Source organism: Lonchura striata, chromosome Z, assembly GCF_046129695.1.
Source record: "Lonchura striata isolate bLonStr1 chromosome Z, bLonStr1.mat, whole genome shotgun sequence".
Lineage (NCBI taxonomy): Eukaryota > Metazoa > Chordata > Aves > Passeriformes > Estrildidae > Lonchura > Lonchura striata.
Window position 1 is genome coordinate 78645856 of NC_134642.1, and position 20464 is coordinate 78666319.

General features: G+C 38.5%; 1 protein-coding gene across 2 annotated transcripts in view; it reads right to left on the reverse strand.

Moving 5' to 3' along the window:
- Positions 1-14784, reverse strand: part of EFNA5 (ephrin A5) — a 166750-nt gene extending 151966 nt beyond the window's left edge. Inside the window, exon 1 of one of the 2 annotated variants that reach the window (XM_021524771.3) lies at positions 14566-14784. In XM_021524771.3, coding sequence (XP_021380446.1) covers positions 14566-14690 — 125 coding nt within the window. In that variant the 5' untranslated portion in view covers positions 14691-14784. The remainder of the gene's footprint in view (positions 1-14565) is intronic. The other variant, XM_021524772.3, reaches the window with a different exon arrangement.
- Between the last annotated feature and the right edge of the window lie 5680 nt (positions 14785-20464).

Consider the following 20464-nt stretch of genomic DNA (forward strand, 5'->3'; position numbering starts at 1 on the left):
GCAGCTATATGATTTTTAGTTTAGAATGGTTAGAGTCCTGTCTCAATATGCTCTCCCATGCTAGATTCCACTGAAAGTTTTGAGTCAAAAAAAATGACAAGCTACTGTTAAAGCAGGAAAAATTACAGCTTTAGCTTCAGATGTGTCAGGATATTTTGAAAAAAAAACCATTTCATATCAGCCCTGTTGATAAAGGGCATCAACAGCAGAACAGATGCATCTTTCCACAGTGCATGTTCAATTTTCAGATGCATGAAGTTTTGATTGTTCAAGCTGCTTCATTGGAGAATGTTGCATTATTATAATGGCATTTGTTTGATTTTAAAAACTTGCCAACATCAGATGGAATTTCCAATTCGACTCCTCTCACTTTAAGGAAATGCAGGAAAGCTTATAAGCATGGAAGTATAAAAACACAGTAAAACTAAAGGAAATCACAAACACACCTACAACAGATGTAAGACTCCTGAGTAAATATGAAATCTTTGTTTCTAAAACTGAGTTCAAAATAATAAAATTGTAAGACTTCCAATTCTCAGATAAGTAGGGCACTTTTGTACTATGTTCAAATGTCTCTTACTCATCTTTTAAATTATCCTCTACTAAGTTCATATGCAGGATAAAAATTTTAATTTATTTTAATATATGAATAAATAAATTTTACAAAGTAAATATATAACCATGCTCAAAATTGTAGTTTTGATGAGGAGTAAACATTCAGTAAATAATAATGAAAGTAAAAGGTAAAATCAGTGGGCTTTGCAAAAGTTGCAAATAAAAACACAGGGTAAAAAGTTTTAGAGACCTTTAATCTTGTTCTATTGTTGAAAACATCTTAGGATCACTAGTAATGTTTTTGAAATTTAGAGAGGAATAAAATAAGAGAATGAGGCATAGTGAAGTACTGTGTAACTGAACAGTGGATACTTATTTCATTCGCTTCTACTACTTCAATTTAAAAAAATAAAAGAACATTCAGTAAGTTCAATGGGAATTTCATGCAAATATAGCACAGCATCTGGTCAGAGTATGTTATGATGCCATTTCTTTTACTCTATGCTCATTAGATAAATACGGCAGAATACAATTTACAGTTTATTCCCAATTACTTGTTAAGGGAACACTGCAGAACAAGTAATTAGTTATCCCATTTTATCATAAATCAGGATATGCTGTATTAAGGAGATAGTTTCTCAACTTCATGCAAGTAATATTTGTGTAAACAATATTATGTTCTCTGATATATTATTTAAATAAAAACATTACTGCACTGATGCCAACTACAATAGATGGGAGCACAGGAAATGTTCTTCCTAAAACCTATGAAATTATCTTGAGAAAGTAGTATTTCTCTTCCTTCTCAAAGATGGTAGTGTTTCTCAGACCAAAGCCAATAACAAATCTACCCCTAACAGGAATCAAGTAATAGTACTAGTGTCTGGAACATTTAGCTGAAATCCACAGAAACTTTTTACCTGGGTACATCACGTACTTTTGGGACATAAGCCACTACCAGGACTCATTTTATCTCACATATCCATTACATGGTGGAAAGCAGACAATATTTTGTCTTAAGCATAGGACTAAATCTGAAAGAAAACTGTTAATTCAGGAAGACTGGGTTAAACTAACATCATGCTAAGCCTAAATTAAAAATTAAGCCTTGTATGCATTCACTATACTAGCATTATGAAGTAAATAAGCATGCAAACAGAAAGAAGAAGCAATCATTCATCTGTCATCCTTTAAAGAAACAAGTACAGAAATCCTAATTGGGCACTGCAATGATCTGATTCACTCAGAGAAGTTACAGAGGCAAAATTGCTTTCATCAGTAACAATACATTACCTCCAAACTCCACACCTAAAATTAAGTGCTTAGGAAAGTCTTCCAAATGCTGTGTTCTGAGGAAGGCCATTATACAAGCACTAAATCAAGACAGCTAGTATGGAAAATGGAAAACTGAGATTTCTTTTTACAGTAAGCTATAAAATTCAGTTCACTCAGACACAGGATCTGAGAAAGTAATAATAAAGTAATGCTGTAAATCACTAAAAAATCTTTTTTTTTAAAGCTAACTACCATGCTTTGGAGTAGAAACACTGAATATGGAGATTCTCCTCATAAAGTCTTCTTCACACGTAAGTTTTATATAATTGAGATACAGAGAAATAGTTTGCTTGGAATTTGAATGCAGTGAATAGCCATGATATAATGAGATGCAAGTATGATCTACCTCTGTAATTAATTTTCCTTCTTCACCCACACTGTCACTTGTTATGATAATGTGAATCTTAACCTTAATGAGAAATTTCATACCACCTTGATTAAAGGTACTGCAAATAACTAACATTCTTTTTATTTTGGTTTTATTTCAGCAAATATTCTCATACACTCTCAAAACTCTCAACCCTTCTGCTAATGAATTTTCCATCTACTATAGAGATTTTTAGAGACTGATTTATACGTCATGTTTTTAAGTGAGGATTATGGTAATATGTGTAATACAAAATGATCGTACTCTGCAGCAACTGCTCTTACCTTTTTTTTAAGGTAGTTTTTTGGAAGAATTTTTAAGATGCAAGTTCCTCAATACAATTGTGTATGCATTCCTTTACAACATTTGTGAATTAACACAAAAAGTTATTAAACATTCTCACAACACTTTTGAAATGTAATTTAAAAATTAAGACATAAAATATTCCAAGATTTCCAGAACCTTTGAAGGCAACACCCTACAAATACATAAACATAGTATTAAATTTGGCCTAATGTCGTAAAACAGGATCTACCATCTTAAGAGACAACAAAACACAATCAAATTTCATACATGAATGATGAATACAGTTTAACAACCTGTAAAATTCTAAAAATTAGAATTGAAATTTTTTACAAGACTCTATTTTTCCGAAAATAAGTTTATTTCATCAGTATGTATCTTCTCAAATTTTACAAGGGCCATATTTCCTTCAAGATGTATCTTCATCTCATGCTCTGTCTCAAAGCTATTAGACAAGAGCAAGTCCACTGGAAAACAAGAAAAATGCAATACTTGATACTCCATGAAATGAAAATGCATAAGAATAATTGCTTTCTCAACAATCCCAAACTACAGGGACAAACCACACAACAGGAATAACTGCTCATCACTTTGGTAAACAGGTAATAAATTACATTGTTTATATATTAAAGATTTTTCTATTTACAAGAACAGCATTCTCCAGAGACCTCTCTATTCTAAGAAGGCTATTATTTGATTTTCTAGAAAACAAGGACTTCTTTCCCAAATACAGTGATTTAGGTATTTCAGTGAGGAAATCATTCCATCCTATTTGGGCATTCACAAGATTCACTCATTTTTTAATGAGTATTGCATATCCTGCTTTGGAAAACACAAAACACAAGTAACCCAGTGCTATTTTACTATATATGATTTACTTTACCTTCATGATCTTAAATTTTTTTTTTTTTTTTTTTTTTTTTTTGTCACACATCAAACCATACTACACTATATAGGGCATTGAACACCTCAAAGTTTCGTTAATGTCTGTCTGCTAATCACATATTGTAAGCCAATTCTCATGGCTAAGAGCAAAACTCTATGCATTCAACCAGGTCTGTTTTTACCCTCTTCCATTCCCAAAGGTAGAGATACCAACTCTGCAAGAACTGTTCAAAAAATTTTAGTCTATATGAACCAAACCAGATAAAGACCCACAGAGTTCTGCAGTCCCATGCTGCTGTGCTCCCTCACTAGATTCAATCTGTGCAGATTGCACAGCCTCAAAAAATTGACAAGCCTAAATACTGAACCTCCTATTCAGGAAAACTACACCACAAAGTCATCAATATAGGACTTAAATCAACTCCCATCCAAAGTAGTTCAAGAATATTTTTGTGTTAAAAAGCTGGATAAGAATGCCTCCAAAAATATTGCAATAAAAATCCAACAATAGTTAGCGTATTAAAAAATCACACCTTGCAGTGTCTGTCAAGGCATACAGTGCAAAAAAATAGACTTCGATTCCTCGTTATTACCCATCAGCTCCTATTTCTCTTCTACTTTTAAAAAGGAGGGCATGTATTTAAATAATTTTCCTTAATTTTTAGGGACCAATTTTGGAAAGTATTTAAGAAACTACATGTGCAAAATAGCTGAAATAAAATCTAGGACAGTTAGGCACCAAGCAGTCTTAAAAATCCCATATGGCTGCTGTCTGCAAGTCTTGGTACCTAAATATATTCAAAATTCTGGTTTTGAGGATATATTCACTTTAAATTAGTGGCCTAAAAATGTTTAAATAAATTGTTCATTTTAAAAGCTTCAAAAGTATTAGTAAAAATTAGTGTGAAGACACGACTTCACTATTTCAATGTATTTAAGAACAATGTTTAAGATAATTCACATAGCAATTATGCATTTATGCTTACATTTGGAAATGCATGTGCAAGGATAAATGAACAAGAACACATTTCAATCAAGTCAGTACAGCAGTACACCAAAATCTTACTATGATTTCACTTATGATAACCCACAGACTATGGGCTGGAAACAGAAAAAAACATGAACATGCAAACTAGCTGCTTTCATTCAGTTTTTTTCTAATCCACTTTACTATGCAAGGCACAAACAAAAGCATACAAAAGATGATTCCCACCAATTTAATAAATGCAGACAAATACTGGCCTTGATTGCAGCAATTTTATTGGAAAGTTCAGTACACCAAAAAGTGTGCAAGATAGAACAAGAGAAAGGTAAATTTGGCTCAAAAGGAAAAGTGTATGCAACTTGGTCATAAGTGGAGGGACAAACATAACCCTAGAATTAAAATCTTTGGAATAAAGAATAATAATCTTCCAAGTAAATATGACTTCACTGGCACTGAATTTCCTCAACTGGGCATTGTGTATATATATATAAAAAAAAAAAAAATATATATATATATAGGCACACACTTCCCATGTTCTTTGCCCCCAAAAGCAGAGCTGACAATGGTGATAGCAGAGTGTGCAATTAGTTTTTATTGTTCCCCTGACAGCCATAGCTCTGCAAGGACCCCTTGCCTTTTCCATTGTAAATGTTATGGAAAAATACACTAATGACAGGCATTTAATTATGGGCACAGCAACCATGATGGGAGCTGTGCCAAAAGTGATTGGCAGCTTTGGAAACCAGATATTCACAGACATGGTTCTTTTTCTATCATACCTTGTAATCCAGATTAGTGAAGATGTAAGTTTTTTAAAACATCTTTTCTAAGGCCTTGGTTGTTGTCTAGAGATATTATTATTAATTACCACAAATAGAAAGAAACCAACAGAAAAAATCAACAACATCTTTAATTTTTTTTGTTAATCACATGAAATTTTTTGAAAGAGGTCTATGCACTGATAATGCCATCAACATAAAAGAATTTCCCATTGACTCCAGCACATAGTTAATTTTTTTTTTAAATTATACATAGCTAGAAACAGATGCTATGTCCTTTTAATATCTTTATTCAGTATTTAAAATGAACTGTTACACATTCAGCTGTAGTTGCTGAGATGCTCTTTCACCTGATTAATTAGCAATTGGGAGACACACTTTTTGGCAGCTTTTGTATTCCTATTATTTCTTTTGGTTTGGCACAAAAATTCCCTTTTGGGAGCACCAGTATTTGTAATGTACCCCACTTAGTGATGGATCACTAATTTTTAATAAACTAAGTCCCAAGAGAACTGCAAAATTATGTAAAAATGTACTGGAGCAATAACTGCAAACAAATAATAAATAAATAAATACATGGGCCAGGGATAAGAGTTATTGCAGTACATAAAATACTAGGTCTTTTCCAGACTATACAGGGAAAGCCTATCCAAGAGACCACACATAATCTTAAGACATTGGTCTGAATTGGCTTTTAACTGCTTGATCCAAATCTCTGCCTTTACCTTTAAAAAGCAACTAGCTAATGTGGATGCACAGTTTCCTTGAAGAATGCTATATCTGAATGTTCCTTCACGGTTTCTCATCCCTCCCCCACCACCAGATGAATGAAATCACTCTGTGAAGCAGATTTCTATGAAGAATGACCACACAATTCTGGACCAAATGGTTCTAAGTCTATGTAGCAGTCACAAATCCCTGGCTAAGCCGAACAAAGCAACATTATTCCAAAGTGGTAAGTTTGGGAATATAAAAGTGAAGTTGTCTGGCTCTAAAGTGGTAACTTACAAATAGCTGCAAAATTGCAGTTGGCTGTCCATCCCCCATCCAGCTGGCTCTCATATCAGTGACTTCAAAAATGCAGTTTGCCATTATGGTGGCTTAAGGCACTTTGTGTGCCAGTGCAATGACCATGCTGTGTGTGCATGTCAGAAGGTCAATACTTTCAAATTCCAGAGTCTCTCTTTATTGCCTTCTTTTCTGGAAACAATAGGAAAGAGAGCGGGATTGATAGCTTCTACTTTGTTAACTTTTGCTCACCAAATGCCCTGCCTGTATGAATACATAACTATTTTTTGAAAAATCTGATTAGACATCAAATAAAGTGGGAGGGGTTGCAGGGAGGAGAACCACAATCATAAAACAAAAACCCAATGCAGCTGTTTTTCCTGCTCATTAACAGCATTAATTGGTAAATTTTCTTGCAACAACTTTTAACAATTGCAGGAGACCAAACATCTTTAAAGCTGCTGGAAGTCCTTACCTAGTGCTGATGAATTAGCATTGAAGATTGACAACTGTGCTACAAAGAACATCATTAAAATTAGCAGTAAGTAAAATAAAATATTTGCTTTTTTTGTCTCCTCACAGAAAAATAACTGTATTTTATCTCTACAGTACTACAAAAACAACAAAATATTTGACATGAAGAGATTTGGGGGATTATTTTTGTTTACTTTTGATTAAAAGAGTTAGAATATATTCAGTTCCAGTTTCAAAGACATGGGCTAAGGAAAGATACATACATTTATTTACAAATTTGAAACAAATTCAAAGTAAAAATTAAAACAAAAAAAAATCCTATGTACAGTAATAGCATTATAATAACAATAATATTTATATATTTCTTAGCAAGTCCCTGTGTGACAAGATAATGTGATTTGGATGTCTTTAAAGAGAAGGAAATTCTCCTGAATTGTAACATAAATATGAAAAATACTACTTTGAAATCCACAAAAACCAAGAAAGGTAGTGCTTCACTGCTACCCATCAGGGAACAGCTGCAGTGCTCAACTACTACTGATGAACAATTCACACCATGTGAACATGCCTGCTACTGCCAGTATCCACCCAGAAGCAAGAAAAACTAAATAATTTCAGGGAGGATGTATTATATTATTTTAATGAATAAAGAAGGTCAATGCTCCATGACAAACATTAATTATGGCACAAAATATATTCTGTCAAAACATGCATCCTTTTAAATGCCACGAGTCCAAATTTTATGTTTCAGAACGAAACAAATACATTTTAACAGAGGGTGACCAGCATCAAAGTAAACATATCTCTTACTCTTTTTTTTTTTTTTGCCTCACCCAATGATTCATAAACAAGTAATTTCTTCTGTACACACTGCACCATTTCATCACTATAATCAAATCCTAAAGGTGATGCCTATCAAATAAGAAGGTTCTTCAAAAGTCTGACGAAAACAAACAAAAAATAAAGTTACTCATGGGTAAATGTAAAATAAGATTTTTTTTTACTGTGGATACTACTGTTGAACAGTTTAATATGCTGATCTAATGATGGGAAAAAAATGAACATGAAAAATAACTTACTTACAGGTTCTGTGTGTCTAAGGTCTTTTTTCTATGCAATATGTCAGCATGGATAGGAAAATTCTTCCACTAGATAATAATGCAAGTGACAATAACAATTGTCATTTTCAAGTTAAAGTTACAGAACCTAAAGAATTTACTTTAATTGGTATTAGCAATTCAAGCAGATCTTGCTAATTAACAGGACGCTTGTGCATCTTCTCGTTAGCTGATTCTTCTTTTGACAGCACTTTTTACTGGACATGCATTTAAACAGAAAAAGGCCATAAAGCTCTTTGCATACCAGTCAACAGAATATGGACACCAAACTATACCTCTAGATTTTGCAGCAGTCTAAAATAAATTAATTTCCTTCAAAAAACTAGGATCTAACAATGTATTTTCATCAACCTGCCTATTCAATAGCAGAACATAGAGGATGTTTCCCCAGATTAAATATATATACATATATATTGGGGTGTAGTTTTATTTTACTGTATTTTTCTGGCATTCTATGGTGGAGAAATACAATCTTAATCCTCGCAGAACAGTGGGGGTTTACACGTACACATATTTTCACATATTTCATTTTAACTCAAATTACTTTCTAAATGTACGGGAATAGGAATTTGTGCTTCTGTAATGTAAAAATGTAGCTCAGTTTCCTAAAAAAGAGGATTTGAGATATCTATACATGTTTGCACACTGTAAAATAATATGCACCATTTAAAATGAGCTCAACCATAATCTAGCTTGGAGAGACTACAATGAAAAGGGAGAGTTCAAAAATGCAAGGAAGACTCCTAATGTGTGAATGATTCTATTCTTTCATTCAGCTGTGCTGAAGTACCTTACAGTATGGCTTACCCATAACAACTGTAATACCTTCAGAATGCAACTGCAATAACTTATCTGTTTACTTCAAACCAAACGTTTTCATTTCATTATGTTGGTGTGCTGCTGACTGACTAAATGTTAAGCACGAGCACAACAAAAACTTAAACAAAACAGGGCCCTTTTTCTCAAAGGTGAATTAGACAATTCAGAAATACTGGAATATTTTATTAATCATGAGACTAAATTTTTTTAAAAAAAAAGATGCTCAGAACTGGGTAGCAGAGCAAAGGATATTTATTGGAAGAAAATCGCACATCTAAAATACTTCTAATTGTATTGAAAAAAATATAATTGAAAAACAGTAACCCAAAGCAATAGAAGCGTATCTCAAAGGCATGGATAAACTACTGTCTATTCATTTCACCAGGAAAGGTTGTGTCTTTGTTAGCATTTTCTCTCAGCTGTTCCCAATGACCAGCCTTCTTTATGTGTTTTCTTGGTAGTCTAGTATTTCAACAATGCTGCAGTCCTCTACCCAGCAACAGACTGGTGTTGGAAGAAGTCACAAGACACTCCAATAAGCTAGGAGAGTTCTCAAAGCACACTCATGTAATTCTTCTCTGTTTCATTTTACATTGCTGTGCTCAAGTACTAGCTTATCTACCTGCCCACCTACTGACCCGGTGTGTGAAGAAACAGCAAACTGGGAAGATGGCCAAGAACTAAAACACAGAATCTACAAATAATTCCCTTATTACTGCTTTGAACTTTAACACAAAATGCCTTAGCTGGAAAATTAGACCTGGAAATTAGATGGAAATTCCATTCATTTTCTAAACACTAAAAAGTTCAATTTAAAAAAATAATTTTCAGATTTTTGTCCCTCACACAGTATTCGTGATACACTCTACACCACATCACCATCACCACCTAATGACACACTTCAATGCATACATACACACATGTGTACGTATATACAAACATTGAAATGCATATATATTTTTATTACATATGCCATATACATATGCCCGTCCATATAAATGCAATGCCCATGACTCCTGAAGGACTAATTGCATGCATTTATTTTTTAAGCCCAGCATGAAGCTGGTAGATTGCTGGGATCATAGCAACAGGGGAGAGAAAGGAAGGCTCATCTTTATCTGTCCCTCTCAAAAAACATATAGGGCTAGAAGAAAGAATGCAATGAAGTGTCCTGACTACATGCAGTCGGAGAAGATTTAATAAGAAGCATTTCATGAAGATCAGGTACCACTTAATAAGGTGCTTTTCATACAAGGGTGGAGGCCAGTGAAACTATTATTCTTTGTGCAGTTTTTCCATAGAAGGTTTCAGACTGTTTCAAATACCCACTTTTAAAATAAACACCAACATTCTTTTGAGACACAAGGTGTTAATGAAACTATTAAAAGCAGAGAAAGTAGGTGTAAAGAATTGACAGCTCTACTACTGATCTTTTAATTACAAGGAACCAGTCAGAGATTTCTTCAGCTCTCAGAGCAAGCTGCTGGATAAAATACTGTCAAAATGCAAGCTATGTTTCTTCAAAATAGGTTATATATATATATATATATATATATATATATATATATATATATATACAAGGATGTGTATGTATACCCCAAGAATTTAGGTTCCTGTGCTTCCCTTGACATATGAAACTTATACATAATACCAACATCAAAGTAAACACTTTGACTTTACCCTTCTTCACCCACAACTTCCTAGTTTTCTTAACATGTGTAACTGCTTTCTTCCTCTTCCAGCCATTGCTGCATGGCTTTCCTCAACACTGTACATAGGCATAACTATATCTACATAGGAAACAAAAAAACAAACCAAGCAAAAAAACAGCTACATGACCTCAGTACATACAACTAACATGCTATAGTGAAATCCACACACACATAACAGATGGCAGAACACTCAGACATCCATCCAACCCATGAGTGTGCTCCAAGAAGTGCCAGGTGTGTATGAGCTGCCATATCCAGGACTTCTCAAAATCTGTGAATTTGAAGCACTTAAGCACACATCTATCCACCCACACAACCGCAGCAGAACTTAGGTGTGTAAGGATTGAGTTCAAAGAAGTGAGATGCTTTTCTGAAACAAGTCCTAAATACTCGCCTATAAAATCCACATAGGCCGAGAAATCCAGGTTGTGAAATTCCAGTTTATGCATAGAATTTTCAGAAGCATCCACCCATTTTCCCCCAGATATCTATCTAAAAAGCCCTCTAGCAACACTGACCAAATTGTGGTATCCAGTTTAATTATGGAAAAATCACCAGTGGAAGTTGAAATTACTTTTCAATACCTAAGTTCTCTAATTGCCATTTCATGTCCTGATTTTATCCACATAAATACACAAAGAGAAAATATGTCAGCTTCCTATGTCTTTATAATAATTATTCTATGGATTTGGTGTACCATTTTCTTGTATAAAATGCAGCCAAACCCGGTAATATTCCTAATAAAAAATACTTGCTTTTGTCAGCTTAAAAGCTATAGCCTCTATGTATAGCCAGAAACTAGACCTGCAAATCAAGTATTTTTAACCACCCTGAAACTAAGTAACAATTTATGAAGCTACATAACCTGCCACTGAAACAACTTACGTGGAAGTATCTAAATAGAAACCACAGTCTTAAAGCATAATCCTGGCAAGCAGAAAAATGTAGCAACAATTAAAACAAGTAGTTCAGCTTGAACTGTGACAAGATTAAAAACAGTAGCAGGCATGGCACAGGTAGACTGCTTCAAAATTTGGCCCTGCTACACTACATTCGGTCTGAACTCTAATTAAAAGGACACTACTAATCAAGATTAAATTAATATACTCCATTCCAAAACTGAGCATTGTATTCAGAATAATATTCCTTGATGATAATAGTTTGCAGTCCAATAGAAGAAAATATATATGCAAAGAGTACTGAAAGACTAATGCACTTTAAGGTGGCAGAATTTTTGTTCACATAATTTTAAGCCTACATAAATAAACAAATAAAAGAAATCACATTTTTGAGCTTTCTTGAGGATTCATTTCCAATCAAAAAAAAAAAAAAAAAAAAGTAAAAAGAAAGGACTAAAACAAGTTATTTATACTTCAACATTAAAATACCTAACCTGGAATTGGACTACAGCATTTATAGAAGGTGTATGTTGATAATTAAATATGAAAGAAAGTATGGCATGGCAATAATTTTAACATTTCCAAGAACTGATTTTGACTCTGTAAAAACAAAAAACCTTGTTACTCATACATGCTGAAAATAATGAGCATACACTTTCTAATTGTTCTAGCAGAACTTTGGCAACGAACCAAGCAATGTAATATGAATTTTTCTAATAGACTCCCGTGACTTTTTATTTACAAAACATTGTTCACACCAGGAGCACTTATCAACTGGGTCACTCAACAATTTGCTAATGTGTCTTTCAATGAGAATGAAATCTTTACATTTTTCAGAAAGTTGCTGGAGTCTAATACTAATAAAAATTAAACCATCAAATCTGAAGGAAGGATAATCATTATCAAATTCTTCAAAGTTTAAATGAAAACTTAATTAGTTCTATGCTAGTTTGTTAATTCTGGATGAATACAGTAAAGAAGTAAGCTAAATCACAATGATAGTATTTGTGTTTATAGAATGACAGTATATTTTGTCCTCTAATTTCAAACAGTTATCACCAAGTAAGCACCTCTACTTTACTTCTACATGTGTTCACCTCCTGAGTCTGGCTCTAGATGAAGATAAATCACTGCAAAGTTATTCCTGCAACACTGTTAAATGCTTAAAAAATTTCGATATCCAAAGTCAATTTTGCCTTCAGCTCAGGTGCTGGTGAAAGAAATTTAAAAAAAAAGTGATTTCTTTTCTTTGGGTCTCTCCCACCTACCATTCAGGTGTTTGCCTGTTTTTTCTTTAATGCTCGTGTTACTTAGAAAACACACACAAACTGGCGCACTGTATAAAACAAAGAAGAGTTGCATCTGCACCCTGCTCTTTCTCATTTTTTAACTCACAAATAAACAGGGTATGTCCAAATAGATACATCTATTGTGAGAGAGCAGTATTTTAAGACAAGAAATGTTTGGTTTTAAAACAGAAGATTTAGAAACATCTTAAAATTAACTCTTCCTCTACTGTTTGGAAGAATAACAAAACTAAGTTTTCTTTACAGTGTGCTGATGTTTGGTGTTGGATTAATAAGAGATTACATTAATAGTATTAATGTATGATTTAACTTACTCAAATCCTTGTAAATATAATTCAGTGTATAATGCCTATTGACTATGTAAGCATTGTTTGTACCTTCAACTGTCTTTACCTACTTACAGTTAAGATCATCACATATAAGACAACAGAAGTGAAAAATCTTGAATCTAAGGTTATTTTTGTAGTATTTTAACTGTTATGCTAGAAATGTGTGCATTTAGTCAAACCTATTTATTTCAATGATACTCCTTTTGCCCAGTGGGATTTGAGAATATAACTTTTTTTTTTTTTAGCATTTACATTTCATTTTGCATAACAACAGAAATAAAAATTCTGATTTTTACAAGCAAGAAATTTCTGGGGACATATGTGCTCTGATGGGTGATGTGAGGTCTAGCTCTTCATCTTATTTACTTTGAGAAGTTTTTTTCAAGTAACACATGTAGAAAGAGGCATTTCAAATCACAGATGTTCACTATACACAAACATGATTGTTTCTGTTTCTTCGTCTCAAGTTTTTTGGGCCAATTATTTATTACTGAGGCATTGAGATCAGGAGCACAGTCATAAAGTGCTGGACAGACTAGCTAACCCTGGACAGTTGAAAATTCTGCCTGTTAACTTCTGCATCACCTATTTTAAACCCAGCCCTGGAATACTGAGCAGTGGAGTTTTCTGCAGGCAACAGAGATCTATTAAAAAACATGACCTGTGACAAAAATCAATGTGCTAATCTCAAGCCAAACAGCAGAATCAGAAGCATAAAAAAGAGATAACGTAAGATAAAACGTCCCCAAATTTACTTAGACTAGCCTGACAGGTTTACAAAAAAATAAAATAAAATAAAGGGGTAAGCCGTCCACGGGCACTTTGACAAGGCAAAAATATTTAACACCCAGATGACTTTTTACCTAAACACATGGATACCATTTGGAGGAGGACTGAAATTTTCTGATGCTAAACATGAGGGAAAACTCCAGAGAAAAAAAAAAAAAATACAATTAAATGAAACCTCCCTCGCCAGTGCTGAGCTGCACTCAGAGCCTGGTGCTAGAAACCCTCCGGCGCCAGGGGAGCGGGGCGACCGTGCCAGCACCAGTCGGCCCCGACTGCGGGGACCCGGCAAAGCGCCGTCCTGTGTCCGGCGGCACCGGCAGACCCCGGCCCGTACCTACCTCGCTTCCTCACCTCCAGCCCCCCGGAGAGCCCCCGCCGGGCGGGCAGCGCAGGGCACGGCCGGGCAAATCCGCCCCTGACACCCACCTCACCCGGGGTGCCGCGGAGATCTCGCCGAGGGCGCAGAACCCTGCCCGGGCCGGCTCCCTGCTCCAGGCGGGCACCACGGCCAACAAAGGAGCCCTTCGGGGCACCACCGGGGGGCTGCTACCTACGCCCCTCACCCCTCCCGAGCTCCCGGAGCAGGGTTGGCAGCAGACATGGGCTGCCCCGCGGCGAAAGGCGCCCATGTGCCCCGCCGGGAGCGCATCCATCCGGCTCCGGAGGGCCGGCGGCGGCCGATCCCGAGGAAGCCTTGGAAGGAAGGGATAGAGGAGAGGAGAAAATCATCCCCGCCACCCACCCCACCATCGCTGGCTGCGGCCCTGAACCTCCGTAAAAGAAAAGTTTTCGTCTCTTTCTTGCAGCCGGCCTCTCGACACGAGTCTCCGGCGCCGGAGCGCCGCTGTGCGCCCACCCGCCGATCCCCTGCCCGCTGCGCGCCCGCGGCCGCCCCGCGTACCTGGGGTTGGAGCTGTTCCAGTACACGGCGTAGCGGTCGGCCACCGCCTTGGCGCCGGGCTCCTGCCCGCGCACGCACACCCACAGCGCCGCGGCCGCCAGCAGCAGCATCTCCACGTGCGGCATCGCGCCCGGGCGGCGGCGCGGCGAGGCGGGATGCGGGAAAAAAATATAAAGAAAAGAGAAAGGAAGGGAAAAAAAAAAATAAAATAAAAAAAAAAAAAAAAAAAGGAACGGGGAAGAAGGCGGGCGGAACCGAGCCGGGCCGCGGAAGTTCTGGGGTGAATGAATAAAAAGCGAAGCGCGGAGGCGCTGGGCTCCGCGACGTGCCGCGCCGCAGCGAGCGGAGGGCGCCTGACGCCGCAGTCGAGGGCGATCCGCGGCCCCTTAGGAAGCCTCACCCCGGCAGGGGGTGGTGGGGGCCGAGGCGGGTGGCGGCGGCGAGCGGCGGGCGGTTCTCATTCACCGGGAGTTCCGCACCGAGCCCACGGTACGACATACACCGGCCCGCCGGCGCGGCGGGCGGGCGAGAGCGGCGCTTCCTCCGCCCCCTGCGAGCGGCCCCAGCGGCGCTGACGGCCGGAGTGTGCGGGGATGGAAGGAGCGAAGAGCGGGAGACGAGGAAGAAGAGTGGGGAGGAGGAGATCTTTCCCCTAGAAGCCCTAGAGGTCCTGCCAATATATTAAAGGCCGCCGGATGGGAGCGGGAGGAGAAGTACCCGCAGATGTCAAAGCACAAAGTTTGTGTCTTCCTTTCTGGCCCTCCGCTCCCCGCAAACGAGCAACAAACAAAAACAGGGGAAAAAAAAAAAGGGGGGGGAGGGGAAGAGGGGGGGAAGAAGAAAAAGCCCTGAGGAGTTTTCTTGCTGAGCTGATGGAGTTGAGAAGCCTGTTATGCAGCACGGAGTGTCTTGAAGGAGACTTTGTGGAGTGGTTTTCTTGTCCTTCCTGTTCCTGGGCGGTGGATGCACCAAGGACGGAGCAACAGCAAAGGAAAAAAAAAAAAAAAAAAAAAAAAAGCGGGGAGCAGAAAAAAAAAAAAAAAAGAACGGCCAATCCAAGAAATATAGCGGCGTGGAAACCAAGGAGATGAAAGTAAAATAAAAATTGTTTTATGAGAGGGCGTGGAGAAAAGCAAAATTTCGGAGAAGTGCAAAATCAAGCCTGCAAACTCCTCTGGTGATGCTGGTCTTGGCTGGCCTCTCCTGCTCGGGAAACGAATGGAGTGATACGGCGAGGTGCGGAAATCTCCTGATTCAGCTTCTCGGAGCCTCTCTGAGATAAAGCAGGGTCCAGTCCCGTGAACATCAACTTCTGCGGAAGGACAAAACAGTTTGAAGGATCAGGGAGGAGGTGAGAGTATAAGAATCCACCCCTCAGATGACTACATAGGGAGATCGGAAAAAAAACCAACCACCCGAGATCTTCTCGGTCTTGCCCAACAGCTGCTCCCCTTTTTCCTCTGAAGCAGTAGCAAGAGCAGCAAGGAAAAATATACCACGCCAGCAGGGAAATAAATAAACTTGAATGCAGCGGCAGGCAGGGAGGGATCGTAAAGAGCGACGAGGATTGGAGGGGCAAAAGTCAGTTTGGAAAAAAAAAATGCTTTATGGGAGGAAAAAAATCTTTACACAGTCACGCCCCCTTTTGCAATGACCGGTCCCTTCACTGCGTGTAAATCCGACATCAGCAACCTGGAAAAGCTAGGAGCCTGGCGAGCTGAGCTCTCTCTGTGCATGCGTGTGTGCGACAGGCAGCCGCAGAGATGTATACGCGGTATAGCGAGGTACGCACACACACACACACACACACAGACACACACACACAGACACACACATATACACCCACACAGAGCACGCATACATACATGCACACGCGAGGGTCCGATCTGGCGCCGGTGTGCGTAAGGGATGAAGACGAGGAGGAGGTGCAAGCAGCCAGCTCGAAACACGGGCGCTGCTGCTTGATCATGTGGGATTTTTGCATGCAGTTTACTTTGGAAAGGGGGGTTTTGCCGACGCAGCCAGTCAGGACGCAGCCTGCTGTTTGCTTACAGATTCCCCCTTTTTTTTTTTTTTTTTTTTTTTAACCTTTTTTTTTTTTTTTTTTTTTTTTACACCTCGACCTGATTGGCTTGCAACATGAGAAGGGAGGCGTCGTCCCGGGCTTCTCCTCCTCCGTGCCAAAAAAACACTCAACCCCACCTTCTGGAAACCTGACTAATTCAATTAGTAAGAACTCGGAGTGGTTCCTGCGCAGCCTTACTGCTGAAGGTAACCATTTCAACGCCGGCTGCTGCGAGAGGCGTTGCGCGGGGACCCGCGCGTGGACGAGTTTCCGCCTGCCACGAAAAACACTGTGCCAGAGAAATTCCACCGAAACAGCAAACTCCTTCCCCGCGGGGTGCAGGCAGACCTTCCGCAGCCGCGGAGGGGGCTCCGCTCCGCCACCCGCCGCCACCCCGACACCGGCGGCGGGGCACGGTGCGCGCCGGGCCGGCGTTCTGCCGCTGCGTGCGGAGGGGGCGCGGCGCGGGCAGGTGAGCGGCTCCCGCGGGCGGCTCGGACCGGAGCCTCCCCCGGCCGCTCCCGCCCGCTCGCCGGCAGGGCAGCGGCGGCCTGTCCCGTCCATCCAGCTCCGCGCCCGCCGGTGCCAGCGCCGGCGCCGCTCCGCCGCAGCGGCCGCGGGCGCGGCTCGTCGGAAGCGCCCCGACTCCCCCCAGCGGCGCACGGCGGGCGCGGCGCCGGCCGCATCCTGCGCGGGGCTCGGCGCCGCCTCGCCGCGGCTCGTCGGGCTGCTCCGATCCCCGTGGTTTTCCTCAGCGTGGAGAAGGTTAATCTTCACCCACCGCATCACCCGAACTGCCCGCGATTCCTGCTCTTCGCCCTCCGCTCGGAAGTCGCTGAAGCGACGGAGCGTGGGCTGGAGTTAAAGAGAAACAATCAAACCCCTTGGGTTGGTTTTTTTAAATTTTTGAAGTATGTTTTTAGTTTGGGCGGTGGGGGTTGTTTGTTCGTTTGTTTGTTTTGGTTTTTATCGAAGTGTTTTACGGTTTTCAAAGCTTTGCTATTAAAAGCTTAAAAACTTGTCTCCCCATGGTCTTCCTCCAGCCTTGTTTACAGTGTGTTGACATCTGTAGATTAGTGTTATAGCGTACAAAGTACATCAGCCAAAATGGCCCAGGTATAACAGTTACCATAAACACCAAACTCTTTACATTCCTTGTCATTATAAGAAGCCCAGCAATTCCGATTTTTTGCCATCTTTGAACGAAATTCTTTTAATAGGCATAAGCACACCAAATATTTCCTTAGTCTTTTTTTCTCCAGCACAGAGAGACATGTGGAAATCACTGCCCTTATAGGAAGCAGAATAAATAACACTTTCTTTTTCCCCAAAGAATCTCCTCAGCCACATTTGTAAGTAAAGCTCAATATTTTTTTCTCTCTTTGTTCTCCTTGTGAGAAGTATCACAGGGAAAGAGCAAGGGGTCGGTTTGTACAACTTAAAATACATTTTAATAGCAGAGTCAGACCTTAATCTAGAATATAAAATGTCTTTCCAGGACTGCAGTTATTTTTTTTTTTTTCTTTAATACATACAAAGTAAAAAGAAGGCAAACTATTAGTGACTGGGGGGAAAATCCAAAAATACTAACAATAGCACGGGTATATCCCTTTCCCTGCTGTACTTGCCAAGCAAGCTGTAGGTGGCTGCATCTTAGTAGTTTATAAACAATACAGAGACATAAATTCTTTGGACTGAAGATGTAAATTAATTCCAGGAGTAAAACTAAATACCAGTTTAATAAAGAGAAGGTGAGAATATTTTTTATACAACCACTTCATGGAACTGATCAAATATGCAGTACCTAGGAACTTGCCAGCTTCTAGCCCACTCTCCATTTTCATGATTACATGATTACACAATTATTGATGGCACAGTTGTAAAATGCTTTTGTGTACCAATGGTTCCTGCCATTAGCGTTCATTAGGCAGAAAGGTAAAGACTGTTAACAAGTGATCCAGCATCAGTGAAACTATTTTGAATACAGGGTTTAGAAATATTTGTATGTGTGCACAGTGAGTGTTTGGAACTGCCTCTGACAAGCTGCCCCTGGACGTTCAGCACAAAGGAACCTTTACCATCCACTGCAGAGCTTGTACTTCCTCGGTGGTTGCACAGAATTCCTGAGGGTTGATGTGCTGTGCTGCAGTCACTACCTTAATTGATCACATAGCTCAAGATAATTAAGCGAAGCATAGCCTAAGACTTTAACTGAGGGAAAAGTGATGTATCTGAATATTTTCTTTCTTTGCTGATTGCCATTAACAACACACATTATTTGTATCACTGTAAGTTATTTGTATCATTGTAACAGATAAATCATTTTTATCTGTTCAAGATACCAAGAATTTCTGGAAAATATAGGTAGAGTTGTTGAAATATAATTTAAGTATTTGGCTTTGCTATTCAAGGATACTTTGTCACTAATAAAAGAGAAAATAGCAATTGTATCTCTGCACTTTTCCTATATCTTGCATGTATGATTTTTATCTTCTATAAATTTGAGCAGTGCTTCAGAAGTAAAATTAATTGGTAGGACCCAATCCACCTTTTTTCTGACATTAACTCAAGTGACTTTAAAGATATTCAACAGGCAAATATCATGGGCTTTTCAATTTGTTAAAACCCAGAGCAAAGCTTTGCATTAAGCAAAGCCCATTCTGGAAAAATGGATGCATACTGCAAATTAGTGAAATATATAGCTGCATCTTAAAAATATTTTTTCCCTAAATTTTGTGGAAATATTTTCAAATAATATGTTAACATTTTAGTAAAATTTTATTAAACATAACCAGGCAAAAATATATATATTTTCCTATGGTTGGTCTGTGTTTAAATTATTAATATTTTGTTAGAAGTTTGAAAAAAATTTCAGCTTATTTGTTTATCAGTGGTAACCCTGAACCTGAAAGTATTTTTCAGGACCTGAAAGCATCATGCTTTCTTATCTTTTTAATCATTCTCTGATTGCATAAACATGTTGACAAGAAATTATTTAGAAGCAATCTCAGCTTCAAGTTTTGCAAATTGATAACTGAACAGAATGGTTAATCATCACAAATTCTCTCATCTTTTACAGTAATCCCTGATATTGTAAACTGTCAAAGAATAATTCTGAACAAAATCTTGGACTAATTTCCATACAAAAGCAGTAGGTACCATAGACATAAACAATACTGTTAGAGAGAATTACTGAATTCTTTATAGATAAGTGTGTTGCTAATTTGATTGCAAATATTCTCAACAGGCTAAGAGCTTTCTTTCTAGGTGATTTCTCTAACTTAAAAATATTTTTTTCATCTCAGACACATTTACCTGTGAGAGAATCTGTGTACGTACTCCCTATTTCTTTTGTCCTTCTTTTGTTTCCTCATAGGAAGAAGAAATAATCTGATGAAAAGGATATAAGGAATGCCTTCAGACAAACCTGAAGCAGTATTTACTTCTGCATGTGAGTATTTTCAACTTGCTAGAATAGAGGAATTAAATGAAGATTCTCAATATTCTTTTTATTACGCTGTCTGGCGACTCCCTTGCTCCCCTAACCCTCATTTTCCAGTCCACTAACCAGGGATAGATTATATGTTTACTCTACTGAGTAATGTACTGAGGCTAAATAATTTCATGGGTTTGGGTGTTCCAAGAAGCAAGTTCAAGACCCTTGTATAAAATAAAAGAAAATGCCATAGCACAAAATACAGTAATTGAATTTTAGATAACTTTTAGAGAGGTATCTTTCCAAGATATTTTCAGGAATGTTATTTTGTCCAGGAATCATGCATGTCCTTTTTTGCATATGGTTCTTAAAAAATTGCTGTTGTTTTTAATGAAAAT